General features: G+C 41.7%; 1 protein-coding gene across 8 annotated transcripts in view; it reads left to right on the top strand.

Moving 5' to 3' along the window:
* ntng1a (netrin g1a) overlaps positions 1–21,155 on the top strand; it is a 241,641-nt gene that overhangs the window by 208,308 nt on the left and 12,178 nt on the right. For 6 of the 8 annotated variants that reach the window (XM_058624052.1, XM_058624060.1, XM_058624076.1 and 3 more), the window contains 2 exons: positions 1,434–1,606; positions 15,997–16,023. In XM_058624052.1, the coding sequence (XP_058480035.1) occupies positions 1,434–1,606; positions 15,997–16,023 (200 nt within the window). Of the gene's footprint in view, positions 1–1,433; positions 1,607–15,996; positions 16,024–19,655; positions 19,701–20,989; positions 21,050–21,155 lie in introns of all 8 variants that reach the window. The other 2 variants (XM_058624095.1, XM_058624114.1) reach the window with 2 other exon arrangements.

The following is a 21,155-nucleotide window of genomic DNA, read 5'->3' as shown; positions in this document are numbered from 1 at the left end:
GCCTCTGATGTTTTGTGTATACCCGGCAACGAAGGGGCCGGTGGGGGCAAGAAGCAGTTATCCCCTCAAGCAGCTGAACAACTGGGTTTTTTAAGCAGTAGAATTAACTTCAGAAACTTTTCTTATACACTAACCTGCCATCTCGCTTCACTAATGTAATGCTACAGTTGCCTCCATTTGTCTTATTTTAAATTTGCACAATTATCGCTACTTTATATCACTACTAAAAATGTGATGTAAAATGAATCATAACTTTGACTCAACAACACATAAGAAAAGGAAAAAAACTGAATATGTGACCTATAAACACACACACGCAGGATGTCCATATAAGGAGTTATGTATTATTTCCACAGCAATTTGCACGAAGGGTGCACAAAGGTTTAAATGAATCACTTCCTGTGTGCAGCAAGGGAATGTTACCAGGTGGCAAGAGATCTAAACACGGCAATACTGAGAAACACCAAGAAAAAACAGTGTATGGATGTTGTGTATGAGTGTATGACAGTCTTAATCAGTGTTGTTTGATCTCATTTGACAAAGGTTTGAATAAGATTGTCTATGTTGAAAAATGATGCACTAAAGCTTTAATAACATTTGCTGCACTTTGTCTTGTTGTTGCAAACTTCCCCAAAAAGGGGTCTCGTAACTCCACGTCCTCTCTATTCCTCGGAGTACATTATGCTGAATGCTGAATCATAAATTAATTTATAAGATAGATATCCCCTCAATGCTCATCTTGCCACAGCAGAAAATGAACTTACTGAGTTTATTGTAAAATGAACGGTGAGCAGAATGTGAGTGAGGATTTAGTGCACCTTTAGGGAGCCCCTCTTTCCAGATTGAAAATATGCTTCCGAGCTCTCATCTCATATTAATTCGTCTTGGAGAATGTGCTGTCGCTCCGTGCCGCCCTCTGGCTAACCGAGCTATTCTTCGCCTTGTAGAGCTACAAGCTTCAATGCCTTCATTCTCCCAGTGCTTGTTCCACAATTTAACTTGGCTTGTTTTCCTCAGCCTCCCCTTGCACCTCTTTGTCCCCTTTCCCCCCCCTCTCGATCTTCCCTCGCGCATTGACTGTGACCGTACTACAATAATGCATTCTCCAGTGGGACAATTAAAACCGAGCTACCTTCCTGAGTCGAAAGGGGAGAAGGTAAAGGGAGGAAATAATGATGCCGGACTTGTTCTTGCAATCGCTTTTCTCCTTTTGAACTAGCGCCTCTTGAATTTGAAGAAGCCGCTGTAGCCATGTTCTGTTGCCGCTGAAGGACACGCTGTCCTCCAGCCACATTGTCCGACAAAATAAAAGCCTGTCTGTTTTTCATTCAGTGTTTGAAAATTCACTGGCGTTCATGTGCTTGTCCTCTTTCAACTCCTCCTCCTCCTCCTCCTCCTCCCACTCCCAAACGCCCCCTCTCCCTCTTTGACAGGTGCAAGTGCAACCTTCATGCCAACAGCTGCGTATATGACAAAGAGAAGTTGAGCTGCGAGTGTGAGCACAACACCACTGGGCCCGACTGTGGCCGCTGCAAGAGGGCGTACCAGGGGCGAGCGTGGAGCGCTGGCTCCTACCTGCCCATCCCCAAGGGCACGGCTAATATCTGTGAGTACACACACACACACCTAACCTTAACCTAGGTTTAATCCTACAATTATCCTAACCTTGACCTAAAACTAACTTCATTATGCTGAACATGTTTTCACAAAGGGAGCTGGATTGTTGTCCCCATACACACACAGCCTAATAATAAATAGATAAATGACTTGTTGTCTTTTGAACAAAATGATTTATTCCAGATGAAAACATGAAGATTTTGCTTGAAACTTTTTACTTAAAATGCCACGCACCTATACCTGAATACTAATTAGCTGTGTTGTTTACTGGGCCTTTCCTTCTTTAAGGAAAGAGAATTTTGTTTGTTACAAGCCAAGCATCAAAATCAATCACTGCAGTTTGCTTTAGAGAGTGTTTTCAGCCCTGAAACCTCAGAACAACTCTCTGTGAGCAGGACCACACTTTTTAAAGGTTGTCTAACATCCTCATCCTATACACATGATCATAAACATTGGATAAACAACCATAGGTTTGACATTGGGACCACTTAGTCTAATACAGGAAGTATCTGTGTTTCTTCAACAAGCCTTTTCCAGGACCGCACTACAGGCTCCTTTCCTAAACGTGTTGTAAAACTGTCCTTGGTAATGCTTGTGACCTCAAAATCAACCCAATGCACATCTTCGACACATTCAAGACGAAGAACAATAGCTGTGTTAATGTGTTCATCTAAGTCGGATACTTCAGCTGGATATTATTTTTCAAGAATCATGAGTTTTCCATTTAATTGTAAAATATCGAGTCATGAAATTTCAAAGCAATCTGAAGCAATTAATCAGGTTTCAAAGGCACACAAGACAGAGAAGCAAAGATAGGAGTCTAATGAGTCTATGTTTGAAACATATGTATCATGCCTAATGGAATTGGACAGACTGTTCGCAGTCATGTTAATTTATGGTAAATATGGGGAAATAATGCACTAAAAACAATAGTTTTGGGAGGCCAGACACAGTAAATTTAAAACCACGGAAAAAATGCAACTGCCAAACTCAATGTCTTCACCACGGTGAACACAACCAGTGTTATTTTTAACAGTATACAGCCTTATTGTATCTATGAGTCCTACCTTACCTCCATGTTTACACAAGTGTTAACAAAGCAGCGTCAGCTGTAGCACCCGGTGTGAATGTCTGACTTCACTCTGTTACCATTTTCCCATCCTTTACAAAACAGCCATGACATGAAGTCAGTGCAATGACTGAGAAGACTGCACCTTGTCAGGGTTTCATTTTCATTTTCACTTCCAATTTCAAGTCGTTATAACCTGTATTCAACAGGGGAAGTGACTTGTAGACCTCATGAAATGAGCACAGTGATGATGTAACTTCCATGTCATTTCTGACTAATACAAACTCAGAGTGTCGAGTCAAGTCGCTGTTATTGATAAAGCCCAACATGACAAACACAGGTTTCCCCGAAGGGCGTTACGTCTATATAGCAAGTGACGCCCTCTATCCTTAGACCCTCACATTGAATGAGGCAAAACCCCACAAAAACCCATGTATACGGAAAAAAATGGAATAAATCTCAGGAAGAGCCACAGAGACGGGCATTACATTAAACATTACATTAAAATGTAGATAAAAGATAATAGAAGAGAGGCAGTTAGGTGTGATCATGAGGCTGTGGTCCACGGACACAGGAAATAATAAAGACCTAGTGCAGAGCTTGGAAAGAAAACACAGGCAGCAGGGGTTTGAGAAAAACAGTCAAAGGATTAAATCCTAAAAGGTAATTTACAGTAGGCCGGATAAACTAGACTAATTATAATGATTGAAATGTCATTAAAAATTAGACCAGCCACCGTATGGCTCAGATAAGAATCCCACCGGCAGTGAATCAGCAATCATGCCACCTAATGTAATGGCAAGTTAAAAAAGTGAGTTTTAATTTTGTGATTTAAAGGCCTCGACAGAGTCTGATTGGTTGATGACTGCAGGGAGGTTATTCCACAGGGAGGGAGCGTGATAGGAAAAAGGCCTGTGACCTGCTGACTTCATATTCACTCTGGGAACCGTCAGGGGCCCAGTGTTCTGTTGAGCGGAGAGCTCGAGACGGCACATAAGGATTTATGAGGTCAGATAGGTAAGAGGGGGGGCGAGCCATGATTTACACTTTCGCAAGTCAACAGAAGCACCTTAAAATCTGATCTTGCATGAACTGGAAGCCAATGAAGAGAAGCTGAGACTGGTGGATCCTAGGTAGTCTAGATGGAACCAAGGCATGGATTAGGGTTTCTGCATCCTCCGTTGACCTAAAATACCTAATTTTTGTAATATTGCGAGAGTGAAAAAACATTTCCTTGATGAACTTATTGGAGGAACGTAAGGTAACTCCAAGGTTCATTGCTGATAAACTTCGACGCAATTCTCAACAATGACAGTTACCGTAGAGCGTGAAAACCAGTTCAATTTGAGTAGGAACAAGACATAGAGCCAAAGTCCTTGGATGCACAGACTGTGTGGGTATCTTAAAGCTTACCTGCTTTACTGGTTCATGCAGGTGCAGCAGCACAAAGACCACAACAAAAAGAGGAATATCAGTCAGATAATGTGAACCAGCTCAGCCCGTTGCAATGACAGAGAAGGACCCTCCCTCCTGTCTGTGCCACTGTCCTCTCACCTGTGCACCATGTTCTCTTCACCTGGCAACCAAATAGCCCACAGATGCACAGATCTGACCCCAACCATAACCTTTTCAAGGTGAGGAAATTGCCGAACTGCCAAAGTGCTGCTTACATGGCCATTGTGCCGCCATGAGAATAAGCTCTTTTTAACACATGGTGCCCAAATTGCAAGGATTTAAATTTTAATTGGACATTTGGCTATTCAATGTTTCCCGGGCAGCTGTGGTGTCATTTCAACATTAATTTATAGAGAATAGAGCTCACATGTGGCTCATAATTGACTGAGAGTTAGGAGGAGCTCTAAAGATTTCCTGTCAATGTTAAGAGTGAAGTGAAGAACATAGTAATGAGGCATAAAAAAAAAAAACAGCAAGAGTCAAAAGTTATTGGTTTGCCAAAGTCAACAGTTGGGTACACTCTAGGGTTGTTAATCATTAACCCTTTGTTGATAATTGATGTCAAGAATTTAACCAATTAAGTTAGTTTTTTTGGTTAATTGACAGACATGTCTGTTTCCTTTCAATCGCATGCCATTGCTCTGGATCTCACATCATGTTTAATCAAGATTTTAAACCAGTAGAGGGCGCACATCAACAAAAGCACTAATGTAATTACCAGAAGAAGTTGTCAAAGAACATGGAAACAAATGTGAAGCTAGAAACGTTCTCGGTGATAAACTCTCTTCTCTGGATGTAAACTTTGTTGACAAAAGCCATATTTTTCCCAGGTTATCGAGGTATTATCAGTGTATCCCAGTGACAGTGGCAGCATCATAAGACAGTGATGTATGCGGCCTAACAAGACAGACCAGGCTGTATTTTGTGTATTAAATATCGTTATGGAGTTTCTAGCTCTTGGGCTACACATACATTTGGTCTTTACTCATCAGTCAAAGATCTGGCATCAGTGGGACTGACACAGGAGACACATACTCTTTATTGATGATTTCACCGCTCATGGAAACAGCAGAATGAGTGCAATGTTGTGAGCTTCAGATTCAGTCAAATGCAATAAAATTGAGTTCATCCCTCGGCAGAACATTGATCCTGAACATCGAACCAATGCAAACCATAAAACTTGTTAGAGTGAGGCGGCCGTGTGTTGTCATGAGTCCAGGTCAGTCACCTGACCTCAGTCTGAGTACCGTCACACCTTTGGGAGAGACTCACCAGAGCTGATATCTGTGTGGGTCAGGAACTTCAGACAGTTTACACTAAATAATAAATGTGATTTTTGACTTCATCCTTTTTTCAAAGAGTTGCTACTTGCACATGTTTGTCTTCATGGACGTAAACCTACTCGGATTAAACCTAAAACTAGACTCTACTTTTAATGTACTTTTCATTATTGAGTTTCACGGTGTGTTCAAACTTTGGACCTGGGAAACAAAACCTCACGTGTTAAAATGTGAGGTAGAGAAAAGCGTAAGTGGCTGTAAGTGGCTACATGATGCACTTCTTTGATGCACTCCTGGTAGAACAGGGTATGACGTGAAAACACATCCACCACCAACACCTCAACACCTGAAGTATGGGAAAGGTGTCAGGAATGTTAGAGTCTACTCTTATTAGTGTCTTAGTGTCATCTATGAACACTTCATTCTAACGTGCATCTCACTACACACATCATCTGACTTCACCTTTTTTTTACTTTGCTCTACACTATTACACTTAATGCATTCGAGTTCATAAAAATATATTCTTCAGCCGCAGCTGCTGTAATGTTATTGTGGCGTTAGAACCGATTACTTACTCCTGCTTGTGCTGAAGGAAGTGGGCCAAGTCCTCTGACGTCACATAAAATGAGGAATTACACCCAGAATGTGGTGGAAATATGGACCTTACTTGAGTACAAGTAAAAGTATTGTTCTAAAAATGTATTCAGAGTAAAAGTAACTTAATCGAAACACATAATGTATCAGTCAAAATGGGTCAAAGGTCACAAATGTCACTCACCTAGGGACCTTAATTAGCGCCAATTCACCTGTCCTCATCATTCACTGCCAAAATGTTACTTTAGTTATGGACCTGATTTGAAACATAGCGAAGTGCAGTACTTCTAAAAAAAAAAACTTAAGTAAAAGTAAAATTACAAAATGTTAAAAGTACACAAAAAACCTACTCAATTACAGTCATGTGAGTGAATGAAATCATTATTTTTCCACCTCTGCACAAAATGAATGTTTAATTAATTGTAAAATTACAGCAATACAATTTTAAAAAACAAAATGTGATAAAACAAGTTTATAAGTAAGTACGTAACGACATCGGGTTAAAAGAATGCTAAGCTAAAGAGGTTAACAGTTAAGGGGTTGGTGGTGGTTGTACATTGGTTATTGCACTTCCTGTGACAAACAGACAGCTTTTCTAAGTTATAGTGCAGAGTCTGCTGTGTCACGAGTCGTGGCTGATGAGACCGAATCATTTGTGACTTAAAATAGATGCGTGCGACTCGTTAAATATATTTACTCGCACGTGTGTGACTAACAAACACGGCCAGTGAGGCAGTTACTTGCTCGACCAAATCAGGTTACAAAGCCTGGTCACTCTGTCTGCTCTCATAGACTAAAGTATGCAGTAAATCTACATTGAATACAGTGATTACATTAATGAGCAAACTCTAGACTTTTTTTTACATGCCATTCAAAGTGAAGAATAAACGGTATTACATCGTTCAAAGTCAATCCAGTCCAGTCAGGAGGGTTTGCTGGCAGAAACTGAATTTAACTGCTCATTAGTTTGTTTGTATAAGTATATAATCGCTTTAAAATAAAGCCTTTTGGTAACACTTTAGATTAGGGAACACATATTCACTATTAAGGTACTCACTAACATGCATAAATAGCACATTAGCCTTTTATTAGTAATTATTAAGCACGTATTAACACCTTGTTCTACATAACCTTATTCTACCTCTATTATGACATGAATTAAGATTTTTCCTGATTAAGGTGTTAATATGTGCTTAATAATTACTAATTAAGGTTTGGTATGCTAATGATATGCATGTTAATGAGCACCTAGTTAATGGTGAATATGTGTTACCAGCCTTTTATATCCTGCCTGACTGGATGAAGCTTTCGCCTTTTAAAGTGGAAGTTTACGGCGCAAATGAAGAAACAACACCCTCCCATAGTTCCCTGACATGCATGGGAAAGAGAGGGATGAGCGAATGAATCGGGTTAGGCTTAGGTCAAACGTTGAGAAGCGAATCAAAGCGCACACTACTGATTTGTTGACAGACAATCATCACTTATGTGCAACAGTAGGGAGAACGCTCGTCTTTTTCTGGTGATAAACAGCCACATGTCAACAAGAAAGAACGAGGGATGCTGGATCTCTCTTCATTGCTGCTCTTTGTCTTCTATCTTATCAGTGAGGGACACTGGAATTATGTATTTACGTAGCTGGTGCTTATTTATTAAATAGCTATGTCATTTACGTACACAGAGTAGGAAATGCAAGTCAGATCAGGGTGTGCCGTTCCAAACCCCAGATGTGGCGACCTGAACTGAAGGATTTGGACCTTTAATAGACATGAAGGCAGAATCTGTAGTGGCAAGTGGTCCTGCCATTCATCAGCCAAGTGATAGGCAGCGCAGCCTATCATCTGAGTGAGCAGACATTACTTTGAAAGCCCCGGTTTTTATCCCGCCCTCTCTCCTTTATTGCATCCACCGTGATTTCTGCTTATATCAACGCTGCTTGAGGACTCTTGGCCACAGGCTGATGACTTATTCTCCCTCCCAGAGGATCAGCGTTATGAGAGTTAGGGAGGGTTAGTGAAATGGCCTCCCCCAGAGCCCAGATTGACAGCACATTATTAAAAAAGGTGACCCACAGACAGGTGCTCATATAGACGTGCACACACACACACACACACATTCATAATGGCACATGGACAAACACACATACACACACTCTTTCCTCAAGTGATGAAAAAAAAACAGTCTTAGTATAAACTGCATTATTATACTTTGTCTTGGGGGAGGGGGGGGGGGGGGCATAACATAATAACACTGTGGAAAATCTATATGAATGCAAGGCTGTCCCTCCTGAATAGAAAGAAAAGCACAGGGCTGACAGAAAAACGCACCTTGTGCTGTTTTGTAATTTTCAAGCTCATTCAACACCAGATCCAAAAAGTCTCCTTCCTTCAATATTTTCCCCCGAATCCATTGAGCATATGGCAGCTCCGCAGAGACAAATTTGTCAAAGATGAAAATTTAATTAAGATTTAATTTCTTTTTACTTTGCCCATCAAGTCGTCTAATGCGATATGGAGATCGATGAATCACCGTGCGGCGGGGGGCAGAGTTGGGGGATGTTGTGTCGTATTACTGGGACACTGTGTTGAGAGCACAAGCAAAAAGAACGGGGGGTGCTTAAAAGTGATGAAGAATGAAAAGGAAGGCACAGATACAAGGAGGAGAAGTGGGCATCACTCTCTGTCACAGCTAACTCAGCCTTCTGGGGTGGTTCTGTCTGTCTCACTTTCCCTCTCTCACCCCACCACCCTCCCACTGTCTCACTCACTCTCGCTTCCTCCCTATGTGCAGACAGAAGGAGAGGGATCAGTTTCAGAATTAACCATGGCAGTTCATTTCACTGTAGAGCTGAGGGAGACCGAGGGAGATATGGACCTGCGCTGGTGGGGGGATATGCAGAGACGGGTCTTCTCTGAAAAGTTGATTTCAAGTAGTGAAATTGTTTCTCGTATTTGAAATGAAATGCAAAATCCTAAAACTGCGATCCGAAACCTGGATTTCAAGGATTTGACGAAAGAGACGAGTATAACTTAGCCAATGTGTTAGACATTGATAGCATTAAACTCTCTGCAGCAAGTTGGTTGACGTGTGTGCATTAATAAAATGCCTAGAAGTCTAATGGTTATTCTCTCTTTGTAATTGTGCTTATTGAAAAATTAAAATCCCCAAATATCTAATAAATAGTGTATAATATAATATAATATATATAATACTTGGATTATAAAAAATGGATTGTGTAATACAATTTATTTGTCCTCAAAATTCCGGTGCATGTGCATTTGTTTCATTTCTAAGCTCTTACAGAAAAACAATGAAAAATAGGGACAACAGTTACCACAGTTGTAATAAACTGTAATGACATTTGATATTGATTGTCATCATGAGTCGCTGCATGTTGAGCCTTTATGCAACTCCTTGTCTGTCTCGGTGTAGTTAGTTAGCGGAAATTAAATAATAGCATTTCTCTTTTTCAATTTCAAAACATCTCTGCAGTTTGACAACTTTATAGTTTCTCCTCCAGCTGGAAAACACTCTGCCTCCATCCAGGAAAAAAGTATGTGCAAATAATAAAAAAAAAGGTGAAAGACGAGCTGACATTGTGCAAAAGAAGAGAAAGAATCCCCTGATGTTTGAGAAGGCTGTGACTTTCCTGTACACAGCGACAGCAGCAGTGAAGTTATTTTCAGTGGCAAGAAAAAGTGTGAATCAATGACCTGTTTTTCATTAATTGGAGTTAAAGTGTGATCTGATCTTCATCTAAGTGCAGACAAACACAATGCACTTCAGCTGATAACACACAACGAATATGATCTTTTCCTGTCTTTATTGAACACCGCCATTAAACATTCACAGAGCTGTTGGATAAAGTAAGTGAATCCTCGGATTTAATAACTGGTCGAACCTCCTTTGGCAGCAATAACCTCAAACACGCTTCCAGTAGCTGGATCCAAACTGCAAATGTTCAGGGAAGTTCGGACCATTCGTCCTACATCTTCGTTCACCCTCGAAAAAAAGATCCTAATAAGATCTGTTTGTCCCTCGAGAAGATGAATAGATTTCCTTGTCGGGGCAGGATTAGAAAACACTTGCTCAGATTTAGCCGCAGCCAGCCTGGACTTTATGGATCTTCTTGATCAAAGAGGTAAGAGATGTGGACATGAGTGGATTTCACTGCTGTAGTGATTCATGTCCTGTCTGGGAAGAAGGTCCACAGCAGCTGTCCTCCTCCACCCTGTATCCTCTTTTTAGTCCAGAAGACAACTAATATTATTTTAAATGATCTAGAAATTGCACTTCAATATTAATTAATGCATCACTGCAAAACACTCCATCTGCAAGGTGCTGATCATGGAAATGTAACCACAGACACACATACGCACAAATACGTACACGTCGTGCATCATACTCTTGTGCAGGGAAGCATATACATGTATATTTAGTCCTTTCTGATTAATCTTCACACTTGGAGTGGGGATATACTCATAGTTCAATGGAATTACCAAAGCCCAAGGGGACTGGACTCATTCTTACATGAACCCAAACATCCATTATTGCACTAAATATATGGGCCTCATATGTAGTATGTATGTTGGTGACGGGGGTTCAGATTCTGCCGGGATTGGTAAGATTTTCTTAAACATATAACCTCAAACCAAAGCTATTTAATAGTTAAATGACCCATAGGTAGCACACGACTAACCGCTGCTGGAGTAATGAAGCATTGATGTTATCAGATTGATGTTAAACTGGTAAACATCCGTACGTCTCATTTATGTCAAGCATGACTTGATTAAAAGAGCAGTATTTAATTTGACTGAATCGCCCGTTAAATCTGAACCCAGCGAGCCAAAGTGAGTGTTGTTTTATTCAGGCTCACTTAGCACAGAGCGTTCATGTACCTTCACGTATAGACCTTCTTGCTGCTTCACTTTCACCTTCACTCACTCACTCACTCATTTTTGCTTTTATTCCCTCTGCGAGTGCTTGAATTTCCATTTAAGTCGCAATTTCTTTCATTTGTTCACTGTGAAACTCGTCTCCTCTTATTTAGCAACCTTTTTTCATATTGACGCTCCCTTTGCTATATCCTTCCACACAATCCTCTTCTTCTCCTTCTCTGCCTATTGTCGCTCTATCTCTTGGTTTTGTTTCATCCGCCTGTTCTCCCTCTCTCTCTCTCTCTCCCTCCCTCCCTCTCTCTCTCTCTCTCTTCCTCTCTTTCTCACAACACCCCAAATCACCCCAGAGACCCAGCTTGTTTACTCTGGCTTTTCCACATCTCTGCTGTGTGCAGCTGTGACGGTAATCTTTCTTTCAAATATTTGTTTCTTCCATCTTCCACATTTTTCTTCTCCCCTAACTCCTTCCCCCATCTCTGCCCCCTCCCCCCCCCTCCCTCCGTCATACACCTCATTCTGTCCCTGCAACCTTAAACTGTGCTCCTTCCAACTCGGCTCCCAGGTACTTTAAGACTTGCCACCTTCAATTCACATCTACACATTGAGAGCAAGTGAGCGAGCCAACCGCTCTGCCAAGCCAAAGCCGTAATTTTACTCCTGAGGAATTCAATCAAGTTGCATATCGTGTGCTTGTGTTTTGGGTGGCCTTTCCGCCGCTAACCAGTTAGCAATGCCTGTCACCATCTCTGGGCTGCATACGGCTGAAGAGCCTCAGATGATGATGGATTGCTATAAAATGATGGTGGCCAGGAAAAGTAATTACCAACTTTGCCTGCGGTGGAAATTCAGCAGATAAGCCCCCTTTCCAGAATCTTCCAGGTAGCACCAAGTTAGACAGGTGAGACTTATTGAAGGTCAGTGCAGAATTGATCCAGACTCAAAAGACGTAATGACACCAACAAGCTCACACTAACACACAAACAATCTGACTTTCACACCAGCGGCTCAGTGTTCTTCACAGTAGAATCTAAAGAGCCTTATGTCACATTTGTCCTTTCTCTCTGTACACAGTAGACACGCTGAGGGTGAATAAATGACATATTAGCGTGTTCAGAGAAGAAAATGGGATGCATGCCCATACAGCCACGAGAGAACATTTCATTATGGCTCTCTGATTATCCATTAGCAAGGTTACAGTGATGCTCTTGGATTTTTGACAGCATATCTGGATGTGAATAAATGAAGTATGAACACAACAGCTGTGGGACTCTGTGAAGTAATATTTGTTGTAAATCAGTCAATGCCCCGCACGACTTAGGCTGTATTTTAATGGTCACATTGTGTGTGTGTGTGCGTGTGTTATATGTGATGGTCCCACATGCACACGGATCATGTTCAGTGAATCATACACCCATCAGAGATCATGTTCACCACACAGTGGCTCGCAACCATGATCCCTGCACAACTCATAAAAATCAATGGAGCACACCGTCAACATAAACGGCTCCTAATGCTCTTCCTGTGCGATAGGACAAAATTAGATTACAGCCGTGCCCCATAATGGCGGGGGCAAGGCAGGTGAAGGGGATTGGAAATGATGGTGATTGAAAATTAATCGAATGACCCAACATGGGCTCCTGGACATCTGCTCAAACCCCACAGGTTGTTCATAAAGCAGCGAATAATTATGCTGACAGAAAAGTGGTGCTCCAGATCAGGACTCTGAAGAACGTAGTTTCCTAACCTCAAACTCATCAAAGTGTAATATTGTTTGAAACGACCAGTAGCTTTGACTTAAGTGTATGTATTTGCACTGTAATATTTATGTTATTTTACAGAGGCATTATATTCACATCAGGCAAAGCGAGGTCAATACGCAGTGCAGTGTCATCGAAACACCACTTAATGAAACTGATGCACACGCAGCAACTATTTTACTATGTAGAAATAAAAACAAAAGTTCTTTGTAATTATAATTTCCTCTGTTTTAAATGTGTTCTGAGGAATATTCACTGTCTTACAATTACAAACAGACTTTCCCTGGGCAACTTTCCCTTTCTGGTTTTACATTTATATCCCTCTTACTTTAATGTAGTGAGTCGCTTGATAATCTTCTGATAAACTCCAGATACTGGCAGTATAAACTAAGTAAATACTGCCAGTGTATTATTACTGAACTCTGCCTCTTCTTTAGTTCTCATATTTTCAGGTTAAACTTAAGGAAATGTGGTGTTTGGTTCAAAGTTGAATGCCCAACTATAGTGTGTGGTGTTTGTGTAAGTAGATGACAGTGGTGTTTTTTTTTAATGTAGAGTGGTATATTACATAAATAATTATAACTAACTTAGCATTTTCTAACGCTGCTCCCATTGTTTACTGTTGCCATGATTGCCAGGCGTCCGATTATCACAGTTTATAATAATAATAATGAGGGATAAATTGTTCAGTTTTCACTTTTTAACACCACTAGAGAACTCACATGGAGTACAATGTTTGGGAAAACACAGCAGTGATGCATGTCGATCATTTCCTTTCTTTAGGAAGTCAAAAACAGGATTTGGAAATGCTTTGTTAGGTGAGTCTGCCAGTGAGGTGCATGGTGCCGTTTGACATTTTGCATTTCTTAAAAACTGGTTTTCCTGCATTTCCATGACAACAAGCTTCACTTGGCCGAAATGAGACAAGAAGCTCACCCCAGAACCTTTCACCAAGAAGCATCAAAACCACATCTGTTCTCAGAGTTTGGATATGAGGAATGAAATACTTATTAATATTGAGTATGAGTAAGGTTGTAAGGTAGGCAGGCCTTACTCTATTTGTATTGGCGGTTAATGGGTCTAATAGTGACTTATGGCTGTAACATAAACATATTATTATTTACTGAAGTGAGCGTGTTACAAAAAAGGCAGATTAAGTTGGTGTAAAATGTCAAAGCAACTGATATTAATTGAATACAGTTGGATACAGTGTTCCACAGTTGCTTGTGTCTGTATTGTGATACCAGTGCCGCCAAATCAAAAGTGGACTTGGTGATTAAGGTGATTGTGTTTTAGATTGTCCTTGTCCTTGTCCTTGTCCTTCCCGTCTCCTGGTCAGCATCTGCTCAGCCCCTTGAGGTTTGACATCTATTATATGATCTGCGTCCACGTGTCAGCATAGCCTCCTGTACTTCACGGCTTTTCGACAGGTCACAGATTTGGCTCCTAAATACAGCTGCCAGGCAGAGATGAGAGGATGTGTGATTGAAAGAATGACAGAAGTTTGATCAAAGTCCACTTGTTCGGGTCCACAGACACACACACACACACACACACACACACACAGGAAATCCTCAGGTTACCCCTGGGTACATATAGATATTTTGTGATAGCTGCATCAGATGAAAGGGCGCACAGATGCCTGCTTACTTCCTCAGCTTCCTCTACTGTAGGTTGGCATAGATGACTGGTGACGAGAGCGATGTAGAAAGAGGGGAATAAAAAACACAGAATATTACTTTTTCTTCTTCAGTTTACATGAGCACATCCCTTCTACTGCCCAGCAGGCTTCCCATCCCATGGTGAGCGGGTTGTTTGTTTGTGTGGGCAGAGTGCCGTATTAAGGGCAGGAGGAAGAAAATATGGGAAAGAGGGCCTCTGTTCACACATGTTTGGAAAAAGGTGGAACTGGAATCAGTGTCTTGGAAGCAAAATCTTTACTGAAGAAGATTTAAACCCGTTCTCATCCCGAGAGCATCATATACCGCCGCTCAGTCCCGTCCCTCGGCACAATGTACACTTTCATGTCTGAAAGAGACGCACCGGGCTTTCAATTGACTCCAGTGTAATCCCACTGGTGGTGCATTAAGACACTTGGAGCAGAGCCGCGGTGAAATAAAAGACAGAGTTTGAGGTTAATGTTAGGGCCAAGAAAAGGGCTGAGGTTAGGTTTAGGATAAATATCCAGGTTAGGCTTAGTGGATATTCAGCGTTGGCTCACACTCAGACTGCTTTTTTATTCATATCATCAGCATTTCCACAGGCAATAATAAATCATAAATAATTATAAATAATATAGTATATATATTTCCTTGTCAGTGACTGCTTAGTACTGGCTTGATGCTGACAGGGACATTAAAGTGTGGATGCCGCCCTGTGCGTCGCTTGCAGACACGGAAAGGATGTGCGTCTGTAAGGCGATGCTGTGACAAAACAGCAGTATATGGCGCTCAGGAACGGGGCCAGTATTTTCTCACATTATCTAAAGTTGTCACATATGTGGACAGGTGTGAACATACAGTATTAAAAGACCTAAGAAATACCCAAATCAAGGTGTCGCTAACGGGATCAGATGGTAGAATGATAAGAGCAAGAAGCCTGTGAATGTCTCCGTCTCCTTAAACTGCCAGCCAGTATCCTGGTGCAGGAGAGATCTGGTCACCATGGGGATGAGACAGACTGTATTATCTGCTCAGTGGATGTCTGGCACAAGGGATTGCTCGATGGAGGAACAGACAGACAGCAGGATAAGTCATATCCTCCTTTAATGTCAAATGCTGAATATTCTATCTATGATGCCATTTGATATGTGTGTGTGTGTGTGTGTATGTGTTCATTTGTACGCGTATGAGTCTCTGGCAGCACGTGCTAAAGACAGATGTACTGGGAGGCATCTTAAATCACTTTACTAAAAAAAGTTACAGCGTCTGAATGTCGTTGAGCTTGTTTGAGTTCAGTGACACTGGTGCATTTTAACTGTGACACCAAGTAATAAAGGTGTCAAACCAGTGTGAAACTAGCCTGGTGTCAGTCATGGGGACTATTATTGTGTTCACACTGAATGTGAAGTGATTTTTTGTTGTCATTTATGTTCACTTATGCACAGATAACACATGTAAACGTTGTGCTCCGCTGTGTCTCCTTGCTCCCAGTGTCAACGCACATCAACTGTCCTCCATTTTGTGTTGTTGCAGGATTTGAATTTTGGAAATAGTCACTGGGACTTTTTATGCTGTACCACCGTCACAAAAAGCATAAACACTGACTTTGTATGTAATCTCAAGTTGTTGCTTTTGGGTAATTTGTGTTTTTCTCTCCCTCTTTTGCAGGTGTTCCTAATAACATTGGTCCTGTTAGTAAGTAAACAATTACAAAGCAGCTATACGAATGCTTGATGCTTTGCTTTGCCTGCTGTGCCACACTTCACTGTGCATTCCTCTGAAACTTGTGCCAAATGTTCATTTCTGATTCCAATCATCCTACAACGGACCACTCAACAATTGTTGAGTAACCTTTTATTGGCGGGGGGGGAGTGTGGGTATGGGGGCAGCGGGGGGTTAGGTAGACACCGGAGTTATATTGTCATGATGTGGGCATATTAATTTACTTTTGCCAGACTCAACCAGATATCACTTGCCTGGCTCTGCATGCTGAATGCCATTTGTTATTTTTTCCTCTTCCCCATGCATTATAAATAAATGGCATCTAGACTTTATTAAAGTGCCAGGACCTCTCTAGCAGTATAATGTCACAGGAGGTCATTTTAATATAAGCTGCAAGCGCCTTGGATGGTATTATCTTCATCAACCAGTAGCCCCTAAGGAGGTGGAGGAAGAAGAGAGGTGCCACGACTCAGGTTACCGCTGCCTGGAAGGCTGCGTGGTGCAGGAACCACACGACTGTATTGAACAAGTCAAAGTGCATTCACAGCCTGGCTCACTTCTCCTTAACAGCTCTCACTAAGTCGCCCTCGCTTCCCGGGGCACCACATTGATTAGGCGTGTGCCCCCTCCCTGTCCAGTCCTGGACCCACAGAGACTGGCTGCTGAAAGAACGGTTTGTGATAAACTTGCCCAGTGACAAACTTATCTGGCTTCATTCAAAGTTTGGAAGTAAGAATGAGTTGGTCGGCTCCGGAATATACAAAAGAAGTCAGTTTCAAAGAGTTTGAAGTTAGTTTACCTTTCAAATTTAGCTGAGAGACATTGTTAACTTTCCTCTTTGTCATCTTCTTCTTTGGCAATGTTGCATCTTCTCTTCTCTTGAGAATCACTGATGTCTCTGAAACCAGGAGCTTAGGGACAGCTTACCTGGCTCTGTTAATGATTGAAATTTAGAAAACGAATAATGTTAGTATATATCCAAAGGTCACACATCAACACGTCACAACTTTGTGTGTGTTCCCTGTCAAACGTCTCCTGTAACTCTAAACGCTAAAAAGGGAGCACGTCCTTTTCCCATAACATGAATTGACTTGTCAGCTCTCTTGTGTGTATGGTGTTCCATACATTAAATGTATGCTCAGGTTTTTCTGTCATCCAGTTTTTCCGAGCGTTGTTGTCACCATTCGAGGGCTGAGATGATTGCAGGGCAAGTTTACATAATCTTAAAAGAGACGTGGAGTGAGAGCTGATTATTCCCAAGTGGGTTTTAATCAGGCTTTCGAGTGGTGAACACTGGTTGTAAAGTCTGATGCTATGTCATGAATCAGAAATGGACATGTGGCCAGGAATGCAAAAGCACCACCCTCCTCCCCCTTGCTTGCATCCTCCAACACCTCCTTACACCTTAGAAACGATGCTCCCAGCCCCCATGCATGGCCTCTGCTTAGTGTGTGTGGGTGTGGGTGTGGGTGTGCGTGCATGCTCTTCATACATGCTGCTTACATATTCACATGGGTCCTCTTCGTTCCATCCAAATGCCAGGCCACACCATGTCCAAAGGCAGTCCTCAAATCTTGTAAGGGGGAGTGTGCATGCCAATAAGTGTGTGATTGCGTGCGTATGTGTGTACTGGGTGGGGGTGTGGTGATGGAGAAAGGACACTCCGACAAAGAGTCTTCACTCTTTCATCCATATTGGCCCGCAGGGCTTCAGAGTTCTCACAAGTGGCTGTCTTGTCACAGCTGCCGCTCACACTCAAAATTAAACAGTGACTCAGTGAAGAGGGTGAGGATGTTTGCAGTCTCATGTCTGCGTTTTCTTTTTTTGTTTTTTTTAAAAAAGCTATGGATAAAATGAAGGAAAGAAGGTTAAGATGTCCTTGAGAGTGTCAAACGGGTGAGGTGCAAAAACTATAGCGAACTAAATTCAAAGCCCTGCCCTATTTGTGTTCCGGTTTGAAGGTAATTAAATTTCTTATCGACTTTTCTCGATTCTATTTCAAGTTTATTAAACCGAGCAGAATTGTCTAATGTGGACCATTAAAGTAAAATTGATATATATAAAAAAAAAAAATAACAAAGCAACCCTGGCTCTGTAAGATTGTATTTCATTGTGGGTGTGGCATTGATTCAAATCTGTCATTTAACTCACCTTACCTGAATATCCTTCATAACAAAACATAATTAATGGAACCCAGATGTGTGTTGCATCCAATCAATTTCCAACACAGAATAATTAAAATGAGTTTACTTTACCAATTAGAGTGTATAGATCCTCACAGAGCCGTTTAATCTCTCTCTTATCATGTCGTGTCTGATTTTCTGTGAAATAATTCACCTCGTCAGAGAAAGATCGCTCCCGTCCTCGCACAGTTCACGCGCAGATGAAAACATGACACTTCACAGTCTTGCAGCTGTAAGCCCGTCGTGTGGTGTGTCCCTTTTTTAAGCTCTTTATTTGTTAACATGTTGTTTTCAAAGAGCCTCTCATCAAGACTCCACTGGCTTTAACCCAGTGGAGCTGCCACAGTTGTCATCGATGCCAGAATCCCTGAGCTGGATCAGCTGTTGAACTTATTTGGGGGGGATATTTAAAAAGGAATAATAATAAAAAAGGAACAAGAGACTCTCTGCTATAATCTTTTGATCACGTTGGTTCAAAATCAATGACAGCTAACGTCATATGGGTTTATGAGTGTTGGTGTGTAAATATGCCAGTAGTGCGTGTTACTAAAGTCCAATGAAAACTAAAGGTTTGAAACATTTTCTTCTTTTGGATTACGTCCAAAAAAGATTGAGCTCGAGGAGGAGCAGTCATTTTCAGGGTGTCAGGCTTTTTGCCAAGACACCACTGGATGTTAATTACCCAAGATTGCATGATTAATGGAGTCAGTGGCAAAAGGACAGAAAGATCAAGTGAAGAGATGAAGGGGTGTTGTGAGAAAACTTATCCATATTCCTCCCTTTGCTCGAGCCCTCTCCATTTCCAACCGCAAAGTATTTCCCTGACACGGAAATACCGACTTGTATGTAATTATGAGGTTATGCTGCCCACAGCAGTCCGTCATTCCAAGTCCCAACACCTGCCATTATTTATTCATTGTTATTCCTCCACCAGAAATACACTGTAATTAGATATTGATTACATAGTCGATGTGATGAATTAAACAAAATGCCCCCTAACGTCTTAATTTGGTAAACATAGTTTAGACCCGCTTGCATAAATCATGACTTAAGTACTAAGTTTAAGAGGGTTTTTGTCTTTCTTTTTTTCTCTCTTTCAGTTTTTCACTCACCATTGTCATCGCCATAAACATGCACATACACAACAAGTGAATAGCACAAATTACATACAACGTCTCTCCAATGTCCTTTTACTGGGTCTTTGGATGCATTCTCTTTGCTCATCCATGTCAGCCCTGCCCCATCGTATTTGATGTGTCCTGATTTCCCGATTTTAGCCATGCTGGACATGTCCATGTCTCCGGTTGTGTGTCCACTACCACGTAGTGTCGTCCCCCCCCCCACACCCCTCTAGACTATCTGTAAAAAATGCATTACAAACGTGCACGTGAATAACTCCTGGTTTCTCTCAATTGCACGCAGTTCGGCCGAATGTGTCATCCCTAGGTGTCGCTAACCGAAAAGAAGGTAGGCATCTCAGATCATGCAACAACTCTGTTTTTTCACAGATTCACTTTAACCTCGTTGTGTTTTTATAGAAAGAAATAAAAAACTACTCTTTGGGAGTGAAGAGTATTTATGGATAGCATTTTCCCCCTTCCAGTCTTGGTTGTTGTCTTGTCCTGTCTAGGATCATGATAAAGGGTTGTGGCTCCCTCGTTGGAAGCTTGTGTATTCACTGGGTGGTCATACTCACTTACTGGAGTTTAATTTTCGAATAAAGACTTTCAGACGGACCGTGGCGACTCACATATACGCAGGGGGGGGGGGAGCGTCAACTGTAACCCTTCTCATTCACTGAATAAATTTGCCAAACTGCATTATGGATGCTTTGTTACAATTTGCTCGTGTTGCGTGCATATGAAGTTGAGAAATCTTTCCAATCAAAGGCTATCAAAATCACGTTATGCAGATAAACCAACAGGCGCCAGTCAATGAAGTCACTTCTGATGTGTTGAGATCAAACACCTCACGTTATCAGACCCATCAACGGCCTACACAGCAAAAATCACTTTACTGTGACAGGCACTACTCGTCGGTCAGCCACCAGTGCATCACGAAGCAAAGCGGGAGAGTTTCCTCTGTGGTTTCATGCAGAGCGATTTCAGGTTAGCCTAATATGTCTTGTGGATGGGACGTGCAGCCACCTTGCAAACAACTAGCACCCAACCACTTGGCTCTGCATTTCCATGACTGCAGCCAAGCACACATGCGAGCTTATGTCACCCAGTACCATGGCAGAAGCAGAGCCTATTATTTCATTTTCACCATTGTTGGTTTTATGAGCGGAAAAGAAATCGAGGGATTGATGTGGTCACCGAGAGCCAGCTTCCAGACCCGCTCTCCTGTGCCCTGGTCTATAGGGTGAAAATCCTTGGCTTGCGTCCACCAAAGTGTAGTGTAGCCTGTCAGGAGACAGTTTCTGTCTGGGAAAACACACGCGGAGGCTTTTGAATTATACAAATCACTTGTTAATGAAATGAGGCATAAAAGAGGAACCATAATATTGGAATTGTTCGCCACTGAAGGCATGTGTAACAGATGCTGCTACACGCAGCCAACTTCACTTGGCAATGTCACTCCTTATTTCTCAGTGCCATCATTCATCATTATTGCGTATGTTTCTTTTTTTTACAGTTATAGTCATTAAACATGAGGCTCAGTATTATTAATTCTCTGACATTACATATTTTGTGTTGATCGAAATATTTGTTTTGTTTTGTTTTGTTTTTGTTGATGTTGTCGTTTGCTTCTAGTAGCACCTCAGGTTGCATTGTCCACTGCCCCTTCTGTCTACGTTGCAAACAGCAAGCGAGGTAGGAGCTCTGGAATTCAATGAACATGTCATCCCCCCCGAGATGACCCCGCCCCCCCCCCCAAACCTTACCACTTGTGAACTGGTGTTTCTGTTTATTGTAAGCC

This window comes from Solea solea, chromosome 1, assembly GCF_958295425.1.
Source record: "Solea solea chromosome 1, fSolSol10.1, whole genome shotgun sequence".
Classification (NCBI taxonomy): Eukaryota; Metazoa; Chordata; class Actinopteri; order Pleuronectiformes; family Soleidae; genus Solea; species Solea solea.
Note: the sequence above shows the minus strand (reverse complement) of the source record. Positions and strands in the feature narration are given on the sequence as shown.